The 13,773-nt window shown below is 43.4% G+C and overlaps 2 protein-coding genes across 2 annotated transcripts in view; both read right to left on the bottom strand.

The window, feature by feature from the left end:
* Positions 1-13,773, bottom strand: part of USP35 (ubiquitin specific peptidase 35) — a 64,279-nt gene that overhangs the window by 22,097 nt on the left and 28,409 nt on the right. The gene's annotated exons all lie outside the window — the stretch shown is intronic.
* Positions 9,066-11,367, bottom strand: LOC109554318 (phosphomannomutase 2-like). The gene is made up of 2 exons (XM_019954682.2): positions 11,229-11,367; positions 9,066-11,059 (listed from the first exon to the last, which is right to left on the bottom strand). The coding sequence occupies exons 1-2, from the start codon at positions 11,291-11,293 to the stop codon at positions 10,384-10,386; spliced, it is 741 nt and encodes a 246-aa protein (XP_019810241.2). The 5' UTR covers positions 11,294-11,367; the 3' UTR covers positions 9,066-10,383.

Below are 13,773 nucleotides of genomic sequence, written 5' to 3' on the forward strand. Positions count from 1 at the left end.
CACAACAAGACAGTCGGAGGGGCACAATTACAATAAAATCAAACTCTATAGCTGCCAGGAGGGCAACTCACAAACTGTTGAACAATAATACCAAAGAAGTTCTCGCACTGTTGTGAAGATTCTAGGCCTCAAATTAGGTTTCCAAGCCTGAAGATCCAGCCAAGGGACTGGGAATACACAGGGAATCTGATCTGGAAGGCCAGCAGGATTTGATTACAGAGCTTCCATAGGACTGGAGAAAACAGAGAGTCCTGGAGGGCACAAACAAAATCTTGTGCTCAACAGGACCCAGGGGAAAGGAGCAGTGACCCCACAGGACACTGAGCGAGAACTGCCTCTGAGTGTCTGAGGGTCTCCTGCAGAGGTGTGGGTCAATGGTGGTCTGTCATGGGGATGGGGGCACCAGCAGCAGCAGTCCTAGGAGATGTGTCTCCACATAAGTCCTCTTGGAGGTCATCAATAGCCCTACTTTTGTTGTTGTTCAATCACTCAGTCATGTCCAACTCTTTGTGACTCCAAGGACTGCAGCACACCAGGCTTCCATGTCCTTCACCATCTCCCAGAGCTGTCACCTGCTTATTTAACTTATATGCAGAGTACATCATGCAAAATGCCAGGCTGGATGAAGCACAAGCTGGAATCAAGGTTGCCAGGAGAAACATCAATAACCTCAGATATGCAGATGACACCATGCTTATGGTAGAAAATGAAAAGGAACTAAAGAGCCTCTTGATGAAGGTAAAAGAGGAGAGTAAAAAAGTTGGCTTAAAACTCAACATTCAAAAAACTAAGATCATGACATCCAGTCGCATCACTTCATGGCAAACAGGCAGGGAAACAATGGAAACAGTGACAGACCTTATTTTCTTGAGCCTTACTAAGGCAATGGCACCCCACTCCAGTACTCTTGCCTGGAAGACCCCATGGACGGAGGAGCCTGGTGGGCTGCACTCCATGGGGTCACGAAGAGTCGGACACGACTGAGTGACTTCACTTTCACTTTTCACTTTCATGCATTGGAGAAGGAAATGGCAACCCACTCCAGTGTTCTTGCCTGGAGAATCCCAGGGACGGGGAAGCTTGGTGGGCTGCCATCTATGGGGTCGCACAGAGTCGGACTCGACTGAAGAGACTTAGCAGCACCAACATAGAAGCATATAGACTTCAGGACTGGGTCGCCTCAGGCCAAAGAACTAATAGGAAGGGAGCACAACCCCACCCATCAGCAGACAATTGGATTCAAATTTTACTGAGCACTACCCTGCCCACCAGAGCAAATCCCAGTTTTCCCCACAGCCAGTCCATCCTATCAGGAAGCTTGCACAAGCCTCTTATCCTCATCCACCAGAGGGCAGGCAAAAGAAATAAGAACTGCAATCCCATCAGCCTCCAGACCTAAAACCACAATCACAGAAAGCTACCTCAAATGAAAAGAAATAGGATTATTTCCCAGATGAATAAACAAGATAAATCCCTAGAAAAACAACTAAATGAAGTAGAGATAGGCAACCTCCCAGAAAAAGAATTCAGAATAATGATAGTGAAGATGATTCAGGATCTCAGGAAAAGAATGAAGGCAAAGATTGAGAAGATTAAGAAATGTTTACCAAGGACCTAGAAAAAGAACAAAGAACAAACAAACAGAGATGAGCAATACACTAGAAGGAATCAATAGCAGGATAACTAAGGCAGAAGAATGGATAAGTGACCTGGGAGAATAGTGGAAATCAATGCTGCAAAGCAGAATACAGAAAAAATAATGAAAAGAAATGAAGACTGCCTAACAGACCTTTAACATCACCTTAACATCACTTAGGAGTTGGTGATAGAGAAGCCTGGCATGCTGTAGTCCATGGGGTCACAAAGAATTAGACCCAACTGAGCGACTGGACTGAACTAAAAGACCTCTGGGAGAACATTAAATGCACCAATATTCACATTATAGGGGTCATAGAAGGAGAAGAGAGAGACAAAGGAACCAAGAAAACATTTGAAGAGATAATAGCTGAAAACTTCCCAAACATGGAAAAGGAAACAGTCAACCATGTCCAGTTAGAACAGAGAGTTCCAGGCAGGATAAACCCCATAAGGAACACACCAAGACACATAATCAAACTGACAAAAATTAAAGACAAACTATTTAAAAAAAAAAGGGAAAAAAGACAACACATAAGGGAAAACCCATAATGTTATCAGCCAATTTCTCAACGGAAACTCTGCAAGCCAGAAGGGAATGCCACAAAATATTCAAAATGATGAAAGGGAAGAACTGAAAACCAAGAATATCCAGCAAGACTCTCATTCGGATTTTAAGGAGAAACCAAAAGCTTTCCAGACAAGCAAAAATTAAGAGAATTCAGCACCACTAAACCAGTTTTGCAAAAAATGATAAAGGAACTTCTCTAGGCAAGAAACACAACAGAAGGTAAAGATCTATAAAAAATAAACCTAAAACAATGAACAAAATGGTAATAGGATCATATATAGCAGTAATTACCTTAAAGGTAAATGGATTAAATGTACCAACCAAAAGACATAGACTGGCTGGGTGGATACAAAAACAAGACCAATATATGCTTTCTACACAAGAAACCATCCCCAAGAAAAAGAAAGGCAAAACGGTTGTCTGAGGAGGCCTTACAAATAGCTGAGAAAAGAAGGGAAGCTAAAGGCAAATGAGAAAAGGAAAGATATATCCATCTGAATGCAGAGTTCAAGAGAATAGTAAGGAGAGATAAGAAAGCCTTTTTAGAGAACAATGCAAAGAAAGAGGGGAAAGCAATAGAACAGGAAAGACTAGAGATCTCTTCAAGAAAAGTTAGAGATACCAAGGCAACATCTCCTGCAAAGATGGGCACAGTAAAGGACAGAAACGGTATGGACCTAACAGAAGCAGAAGAGATTAAGAAGAGGTGGCAAAAATACACAGAAGAACTGTACAAAAAAGATCATGATGAACTGGATAACCACAATGATGTGATCACTCACCTACAGCCAGATATCCTGGAGTGTGAAGTCAAGTGGACCTTAGGAAGCATTACTATGAACAAAGTTAGTGGAAGTGATGGAATTCCAGTTGAGCTATTTCAAATACTGAAAGATGATGCTGTGAAAGTGCTGCACTCAATATACCAGCAAATTTGGTTGGGCTTCCCTCGTAGCTCAGTTGGTAAAGACTGTGCCTGCAGTGCAGGAGACCCGGGTTCAATGCCTGGGTCAGGAAGATCCCCTGGAGAAGGAAATGGCAACCCACTCCAGTATTCTTGCCTGGAGAATCCCATGGACAGAAGAGCATGGCAGGCTACAGTCCATGGGGTTGCAAGAGTTGGACACGACTTATCAACTAAACTGCCCCCAGCAGCAGCCACAGGACTTGAAAGTATCAGTTTTCATTCCAATCTCAAAAAAGGGCAATGCCAAAGAATGTTCAAACTACTTCACATTTGCACTAATTTCACATGCTAGTAAAGTAATACTCACAATCCTTCAAGCTAAGCTTCAAAGGTATGTGAACTGAGAACTTCTAGATGTACAATCTGGATTTTAAAAAGGCACAGGAACCAGAGATCAAACTGCCAACATCAACCTCTGCTGGATCATAGAAAAAGCAAGAGAGTTCCAGAAAAACATCTATTTCTGCTTCACTGCCTATGCTAAAGCCTTTGACTGTGTAGATCACAACACACTGTGGAAAATTCTTAGAGAGATGGGAATACCAGACCACCTTACCTGCCTCATGCAAAACCTGTATGCAGGTTAAGAAGCAACAATTAGAACTGGACATGGAACAAAGGACTAGTTCAAAATGGCAATAGGAGTATGTCAAGGCTATATATTGTCACCCTGCTTATTTAACTTATATGCAGAGTACATCATCCAAACGCCAGGCTGAATGAAGCACAAGCTGGAATCAATTTTACAGGAAGTAATATCAATAAATAACCTCAGATATGCAGCTGACACCACCCTTATGGCAGAAAGTGAAGAGAAACTAAAGAGCCTCTTGATGAAGGTGAAAAAGTTAGCTGAAAACTCAACATTCAAAAAACAATGGTCATGGCATTGTTGTGTCATGTGTCATCACTTCATGGCAAACAGATGGAGAAACAATGGAAACAGTGACAGATTTTATTTTTGTGGGCTCCAAAATCACTGCAGATGGCAACTGCTGCCATGAAATTAAAAGACACTTGCTCCTTGAAACAAAAGCTATGGCAAACCCAGACAGCATATTAAAAAGCAGAGACATTATTTTGCCAACTAAAGTCCATCTAGTCAAAGCTATGGTTTTTCCAGTAGTCACATATGGATGTGAGAGATGGACAATAAAAAAGGCTGAGCGCTGAAGAATTGATGCCTTCGAACTGTGGTGCTGGAGAGTCCCTTGGATAGCAAGGAGATCAATCCAGTCAATCCTAAAAGAAATCAAACCTGAATATTCACTGGAAGGACTGATGCTGAAGCTGAAGCTCCAATACTTTGGCCATCTGATACCAAAAGCCAACTGACTGGAAAAGACCCTGATGTTGGAAAAGACTGAGGGCAGGAGGAGAAGGGGGTGACAGAAAATGAGATGGTTGGATGGCATCACTGAGTCAATGGACATAAGTTTGAGAGGACTCTGGGAAATGGTTAAGAACAGGGAAACCTGGAGTGCTATAGTCCACACGGTCGCAAAGAGTCAGACATGACTGAGTGATTGAACAACAACAAGAGACCCACTTCATACCTACCATCACTTATACCCTGAAAGTAAGGGGATGGGAAAAGTTATTTCATGCAAATGGAAATCTTAAGAAAGCTGGAGTAGCAATATTCGTATCAGACAAAATAGACTTTAAATGAAAGTGTTATAGGAGACAGAGACACTACATAATGATCAAGGGTTCAATCCAAAAAGATTTAACAATTATATACGCACCCAACATAGAAGCACCTCAACATGTAAAGCAAATACTAACAAACATAAAGGGAGAGATTGACAGTAACACAATAATCATGGGGGACTTTAATACTCCACTTTCGTCAAAGGACAGATCATCCACACAAAAAAATCAATAAGGAAATGCAGGCCTTCAATGACACGTTAGACGAGTTGGACTTAATCGATATTTTTAGAGCATTCCATGCAAAAGCAGCAGACCACACATTTTTCTCAAGTGCACACAGAACATTCCCCAGGATTGACTACATACTGGGACACAAGACTAGCTGTGGTAAATTTAAGAAAATCAAAATCATGTAAAGCATGTTTTCTGATCACAACGCTATGAGATTAGAAATAAACTATAGGAAAAAAACTCTAAGAAACACAAACATGTGGTGATTAAACAACATGCTACTAAACAACCATTGGATCACTGAAGAAATCAAGGGAGAAATTTACAATATACCTAGAGATAAACGAAAACAAAAGCACAATGGTCCAAACCTTACAGGATGCAGCAAAAGCAGTTCTAAGATGCAGGCTGACAACAATACAGTCTTACCTAAAGAATCAAGAAAGGTCTCAAATGAACAACCTAACCTCACACCTAAAACAACTAGAGAAGAACAAACAAAACCTAAAGTTGGTAGAAGGAAAGAAATCATAAAGATCAAAGCAGAAATAAATAAAATAGACACAAAACAACTGCAAAGATCAATGAAACTAAAAGCTTATTCTTTGAAAAGATAAACAAAATTGATAAACCTTTAGCCAGACTCATCAACAAAAAAAAAGGAGAGGACTCAAATCAGTCAAATTAGAAATGAAAAAAGGAAAGTTATAACTGACTCCACAGAAATATCAAGAAATATTAAGAGACTACTATGAACAACTGTATGCCAATAAAATGGACAACCTGGAAGAAATAGACAAATTCTCAGAAAGGCATAGTCTCCCTAGACTGAACCATGGAGAAATAGAAAATATAAACAGACCAATCACAAGCACTGAAATTGAAACCATGATTAAAAACCTCCCAACAAAGAAAAGTCTAGGACCTGTTGGCTTCACAGGTGAATTTTATCAAACATTTAGAGAAGAGTTAACACCTATCCTTCTGAAACTGTTCCAAAAAGTTGCAGAGGAAGGAAAACTTTGCAACTCAATTTACAAGGCCACCATCACCTTCATAACAAAACAAGAAAAAGATACCACAAAAAAAGAAAATTACAGGCCAAGATCACTGATGAATATAGATGCAAAAATTCTTAGCAATATACTAGCAATCCATATCCAAGAATACGTTAAAAAGATCATACACCTTAATCAACTGGGATTCATCCCAGGGATGCAAGGATTTTTTTTTTAACATCCACAAACCAATCAATGTGATACATGATATCAATAAACTGAAGAATAAAAACCATATGATCATCTCAATAGATGAAGAAATGGCTTTTGCCAAAATTCAGCACCAATTTATGATTAAAAAAAACTCTCCAGAAAGTAAGCATTGAGGGTATGTACTCCAACATTATAAAGTCAATATATGACAAACCCACAGCTAGCATCATACTCCATGGTAAAAAGCTGAATCCAATTGGAAAAGAAGAAGTTAAACTGTCACTGTCTGCAGATACCATACATTAGTTCAGTTCAGTTCAGTCACTCAGTCATGTCTGACTCTTTGTGACCCCATGAATCACAGCACGCCAGGCATCCTGTCCATCACCAACTCCCGGAATTCACTCAAACTCACGTCCATCGAATCGGTGATGCCATCCAGCCATCTCATCCGCTGTTGTCCCCTTCTCCTCCTGCCCCCAGTCCCTCCCAGCATCAGGGTCTTTTCCAATGAGTCAACTCTTTGCATGCAGTGGCCAAAGTACTGGAGTTTCAGCTTCAGCATCATTCCTTCCAATGAACACCCAGGACTGATCTGCTTTAGGATGGACTGGTTGGATCTCCTTGCAGTCCAAGGGACTTTCAAGAGTCTTCTCCAACACCACAGTTCAAAAGCATCAATTCTTTGGCACTCAGCTTTCTTCACAGTCCAACTCTGACATCCATACATGACCACTGGAAAAACAATAGCCTTAACTAGGCACACTTTTGTTGGCAAAGTAATATCTCTGCTTTTGAATATGCTATCTAGGTTGGTCATAACTTTCCTTCCAAGGAGTAAGCGTCTTTTAGTTTCATGGCTGCAATCACCATCTGCAGTGATTTTGGAGCCCCCAAAAATCAAGTCTGACACTGTTTCCACTGTTTCCCCATCTATTTCCCATGAAGTGATGGGACCAGATGCCATGATCTTCGTTTTCTGAATGTTGAGCTTTAAGCCAACTTTTTCACTCTCCACTTTCACTTTCATCAAGAGGCTTTTGAGTTCTTCACTTTCTGCCATAAGGGTGGTGTCATCTGCATATCTGATGTTATTGATACTTCTCCCGGCAATCTTGATTCCAGCTTGTGCTTCTTCCAGCCCAGTGTTTCTCATGATGTACTCTGCATATAAGTTAAATAAGCAGGGTGACAATATACAGCCTTGATGTACTCCTTTTCCTATTTGGAATCAGTCTGTTGTTCCATGTCCAGTTCTAACTGTTGCTTCCTGACCTGCATATAGGTTTCTCAAGAGGCAGGTCAGGTGGTCTGGTATTCCCATCTCTTTCAGAATTTTCCACAGTTTATTGTGATCCACACAGTCAAAGGCTTTGGCATAGTCAATAAAGCAGAAATTGATGTTTTTCTGGAACTCTCTTGCTTTTTCCATGATCCAGCGGATGCTGGCAATTTGATCTCTGGTTCCTCTGCCTTTTCTAAAACCAGCTTGAACATCTGGAAGTTCACGGTTCACATATTGCTGAAGCCTGGCTTGGAGAATTTTGAGCATTACTTTACTAGTGTGTGTGATGAGTGCAATTGTGCGGTAGTTTGAGCATTCTTTGGCATTGCCTTTCTTTGGGATTGGAATGAAAACTGACCTTTTCCAGTCCTGTGGCCACTGCTGAGTTTTCCAAATTTGCTGGCATATTGAGTGCAGCACTTTAACAGCATCATCTTTCAAGATTTAAAATAGCTCAACTGGAATTCCATCACCTCCACTAGCTTTGTTCCTACTGATACTTTCTAAAGCCCACTTGACTTCACATTCCAGGATGTCTGGCTCTAGGTGAGTGATAATACCATCATGATTATCTGTGTCATGAAGCTCTTTTTTATACAGTTCTCCTGTGTATTCTTGCCACATCTTCTTAATATCTTACATGTACCAGAAAACTACTAGAACTCAACAATGAACTTGGTAAAGTTTCAGGTTACAAAATTGATGCACAGAAACTGGTTGCGTTTCTATACACTAACAATGAAGGATCAGAAAGAGAAATCAATAAGCAATTCTATTTATTATTGCATCAAAAAGAATAAAATACCTAGAATAAGCAGTCACTGCACAGGAGGAGTGGTCCATCTAGTCAAAGCTATGTTTTTTCCAGTGGTCATGTATGGATATAAGAGTTGGACTATAAAGAAAGCTGAGTGTAGAAGAATTGATGCTTTTGAACTGTGGTATTGTAGAAGACTCTTGAGAGTCCCTTGGACTGCAAGGAGATGCAACCAGTCCATCCAAAGGGAAATCAGCCCTGAATATTCAATGGAAGGACTGATGCTGAAGCTGAAATGCCAATACTTTGGCCACCTGATGCGAAGAACCGACTCATTGGAAAAGACCCTGATGCTGGGAAAGATTGAAGGCAGGAGGAGAAGGGGATGACAGAGGATAAGATTGTTGGATGGCATCACCAACTCAATGTACATGAGTTTGAGTAAAGTCCAGGAGTTGGTGATGGACAGGGAAGCCTGGCATGCTGCAGTCCATGGGGTCACAAAGAGTCGGACACGACTGAGTGAGTCCGACTGAGCGACTAAACTGAATTGAGATTAAAAAGAACGCATTTGAGTGAAGGTGATGAAACTGGAGCCTACTATAATCCACCCTAACCCTAACCCTAATTTTTTAGGTGGATGAAACTGCAGCCTACTATACAGAATGAAGTAAGTCAGAAAGAAAAATACCAATACAGTATATTAATGCATACATACGGAATTTATTTTTATTTTTTTTTTACCAATAAAATCACTTTAATTTGCTACTTTTCATTTTGAAAGATCATTACAGTATCATTTAAAATCCAGCCAGGAAAGATGCCCCAGGACTGCTGAGTCCTGGGGACCACTGAGAACGGTCACCCTAGCACGTGACTGTGGGCGGGGCCGGTTGGGGCTGACCTCCAGACTGGTGCTGCTTTTCTCTTCCAGGCTAAGACAAGCTGGGCTCAGGGGAGGCTAGGGGGGAACCAGGTTCCTCTGTGATGAAGGCACCTGGTGGGGACCAACTAGTGGGGTGCCAGAACACCCCTCTCCAGTTCCCCCACCCCCAGATTCAGGTTCAGGTCTGAGAGTCCCCAGCAGAAGTCACGCCTGGACTGACCCCACCCCGGTCTGGAGGGACCAAAGCTGAAAAATGATGTGTGAACCATTTTCTTGGAAAGCTCATGTCCATGCTCTGGGTGAGGGCCAGAGCTGCTGTCCTTCCAGCCACACAGGAACTTGCAGGAGGCAGGAGAGAGGGAAGACAGGGTTAGAGGCCTGACAGAGCTGCTCCAGCCCTGGGGTCAAAGTCTGGGTGAGGGAGTGAGGGAGGGGGCGGACTTATTATTCAAAGACCGGGCTCCAGGTCTGTTAGCAGCTCAGGCCCTTCTCCCTGAGGAGTGAAGTGTGAAGGCCTCGGCACTCGCGGGGCTGGGGCTCAGAGCAGCATCTCAGCCGGCCTGCGGGCCAGTTCTCGGCGGGGCTGTTGGTTCTACCGTCCATGTCTCCGGAACCAACGGGCTCTTCAATGTGTAGTGGATATGGAGCTACCCCGAGTCCTCAGCGAGTGACATGCAAAGTCCCAGGGGTCAGTAGTCACTGGGCCAGCGCAGACATTCATGGGCTTCATTTCTGGAAATGTCTTAACTGTCTGTGCTGGGGTCGGCCTCATCATAAACGTCCTGTCCTTTCTCATCAAGAGAGCCCCCTTCCAGTGCTGATGCAGGGGGTCCCAACATGAACATCTGTTATATTTTCCACGAGACCCATGAAGAGTGAGGGTCCAGGCTCACTCATTTCATTCTCTCTGGACTGTTCTGGAATGATGGGGAAGTTTAAAAACAAAACCCCCGGGGGCACTGTGACTGCACATATCGGGTAGAGTGGGGGTGGTCGGAGACTCGGGTGGGGATGTAACTCTCTGCTGGAGGCAGTCCTGGGAACCGTTCTTGACAAGCCTTTTTCTCTGGCCCTGAAAACGGAGGGCAATTCCCCTGCCGAGCGGGGATGGTAGCGAGGACTGCAGGGTGGGCTGGGGGGAGCCCTCCCACAGGGAGCAACCCCTCCCATGGGGTGCAGGCCAGTCAGCAGAAGAGCTCCTCGCAGATCCTGCGCGTGTCCTCCGGCGCCGCCACCGTGTAGCCCACCGTCCTGGGGTCTGTGAAGATCTCGTGGTCATTCCCGCCTGGCATGGTTTTGTCGCCGAAGAAATAGATGGTCTTATAGCCGTCCTTCTCCACGTGTCCCAGGCAGTACCTCTTGTCCCAGCCATCGGGGAAGACATCGAAGCTGATCTGGCCTCCTATGGAAAACGTGAGGCCTTTCCCAGCAAACTCTTTTCGCAGATCCTCCATGAACTTTTGTCTTATGTTTTCTTTCCGATCGAGCTCGTAGAACTCAATGCGTTCTTCCTGGCTGCAGCTTCTTCCGATCGGCGACACGTTCAGCATCCCGTTACGGAACTCTATGAAAGTGCCCCTCTTCTTCAGGAGCTTGATTTTCGCGATGTAGCTCAGACAGTAGTTGATTAAATCCTGGATTAGGGCTTCACCCAGGTGACCTTGAATATTCTGTTTATACAAGAGTTTCCCATCTCTGTGTGCTACCAAGCCATTTTCTGGAAACATGTAATCATATTTTTTAATAACGTCATCTCCCAGCTGCTCCTGTACTTTCTCAAAGTCCGACCCGCCGACGACACCAATTTTGATCTTCTGCCTCAGTTTTTGCAGAAAGCAATCCATGTCTTTGGTAATTTTCACTGCTACCATCCGGCCTGAACCAAGCAGGGTTGAGACAGAACTTGAAGACAGTGAGGCCACTTGGAACCAGTCCCAAGTTTGAATGGCTGCTGTTCAGTGACTGATTCATGCAAGGGGGAGGTCAGAATGAGCGTCATCACAAAATCTGTGCCCATGGCAACAAAATCTGCCACGGGGCCGTCAGGGTCCCGTCCACGTCGAAAAGGCAGAGCGCTGGACCGGGCGCAGCCATGACCCTAGTTTCCACGCGCACCTAACAGGACTCGCTGGCACTTGGACCTCTGCCCGGAACTTCCCTACATACGGAATTTAGAAAGATGGTAACAATGACCCTCTATGCAAGACAGCAAAAGAAACACAGATATAAAGAACAGACTTTTGGACTCTGTGGGAGAAGGCGCGAGGGTGGGATGATCTGAGAGAATAGCACTGAAACATGTATATTACTGTATGTGAAACAGATCAGCAGTCCACGTTCGATGCATGAATCAGGGCACTGAAAGCTGGTGTACTGGGATGACCCTGAGGGATGGGGTGGGGAGGGAGGTGGGACGTGGGTTCAGGATGGGGGACACATGTACACCCACAGCTGATTCATGTCAATGGATGGCAAAAACCACTACAATACTGTAAAGTAATTACCCTCTGATTAAAATAAATTAATTAATTTTAAAAAAAAGCCATGGAAGCAATCTAAACGTCCATAAACAGATGAATGGATAAAGAATAGTAAATATACTCAATGGAATATTATTCAGCCATAAAAAATGATGGAATAATGCCATTTTCAGCAATATGGATGGACCCAGAGGTTATTATACTTAGTAAAGTACATCAGATAGAGAGACAAATATCCTATGACAGCACTTCTATGTCAAATCTAAAAAAAGATGACAGGAACGAATTTATTTACACAACAGAAACAGACTCACAGACATAAAAAACAAATTTATGCTTACCAAAGGGGAAAGGTGGGGGGATAAATTAGGAATTGGAGACTAGTATATACTACCACTACACATAAAACAGATAACCACCAAGGTCCTCTTGTATCACACAAGGAACTCAACAATATTCTATAATAACCTATATGGAAAAAAAAAATCTTAACAAGAATGGATATATGCTGCTGCTGCGCTAAGTCACTTCAGTCATGTCCGACTCTGTGCGACTCCATAGACAGCAGCCCACCAGGCTCCCCCGTCCCTGGGATTCTCCAGGCAAGAACACTGGAGTGGGTTGCCATCTCCTTCTCCAATGCATGAAAGTGAAAAGTGAAAGTGAGGTTGCTCAGTCATGTCCAACTCTTAGAGATCCCATGGACCGCAGCCCACCAGACTCCTCCGTCCATGGGATTTTCCGGGCAAGAGTACTGGAATGGGGTGCCATTGCCTTCTCTGGAATGGATATATATTTGTAACTAAATCACTCTGATGTACATCTGAAACTAACACAACACTGTAAATCAACTACACTCCAATATAAATTTTAAAAACACGCTATATGATACCATAATGATAGGTGTCATTATACATTTTTCCAAACCTACTGAATGTACAATACAGAGTGAACATAATGTTAATTATGGACTCTGGGTGATTACAGTTTGTCTTTGTGCAGGTTTCTCCTCAGCGGGAAAAGACAAAGTACCAGTCTGGTTAGTGATGTTGATAACAGAGGAGGCAATGCAACTGTGAGAACACAGGGCATGGAAAATCAATCTTCCTCTCAATCTTCTGTAAACCTAAGAGTCAATTTTCTGTAAACCTAAGTCATGTCTGACTCTTTGCAACCCCATGGACTGTAGCCTGCCAGGCTCCTCTGTCCACAGAATTCTCCAGGCAAGAATACTGGAGTGGGTAGCCATACCATTTTCCAGGGGATCTTCCTGACCCAGGGATCAAACCTGGGTCTCCTGCATTGTGGGCAGATTCTTTATCATCTGAGGAACCAAACCTACTCTAAAGAAGAAAGAGGATTCTGGGAAGATGGCAGAGTAGGATGTATTAGGAAACTGTCTCCCCACCTCGACAATAACTGTACTGGCAGAATCTGTCTAATGTAACTACTTTGGGAACTCTGAAGTGTGTTAAAGGCTTGCAACTTCCAGGCGAAAGCTTCCAGGGTGAGCTGGAGTCAGTTTCAGTTCTCTGCACAGAAGGAGTACGGCTGTGCACACGCTCCTGGAGTGTTTTTCACACATCTTGCAGGAGCTGCGGTGGGTAAAAAGGACTCCATCCCCCAGTATTAAGGACTCCTGCTCCAGCTGCTGCTCCTGATCACACAGATGCAGACAGAGACATGGGCAGCCATCACTGTTACAGGTTCCACCACTGTTACAAATCCTTCCACCTCAAGCTAAATTATGACTTCCAGGAGACTTAGAAGGCCAGCACTCTCCCCACTCCCACTTTCCTACTTCACCGCTTCATTTTTCGTTTTTCCCTTTTGAGGAGCTAAACGTTAGTGACTAGGGCATTAAAAGACAACTGCACATGTGGGAAAAACTAGAAAATGACTGCACATGCCCATCTGAAAGCCTCAGAAAAGACATAAGAAGACACTAAATTTATACTTCAGGCTGCCCTGCAGCACAGAGACAGACTATAACAATAAAAAACAAAAGCAGGGACTTCCCTGGTGGTCCCATGGTTAAGAATGTGTCTTCTAGTGCAGAGAACTCGAGTTCAATCCCTGGTTGGGGGAGTAAGA

The sequence above is a fragment of the Bos indicus genome, chromosome 29 (assembly GCF_029378745.1).
Source record: "Bos indicus isolate NIAB-ARS_2022 breed Sahiwal x Tharparkar chromosome 29, NIAB-ARS_B.indTharparkar_mat_pri_1.0, whole genome shotgun sequence".
NCBI classification, from domain to species: domain Eukaryota; kingdom Metazoa; phylum Chordata; class Mammalia; order Artiodactyla; family Bovidae; genus Bos; species Bos indicus.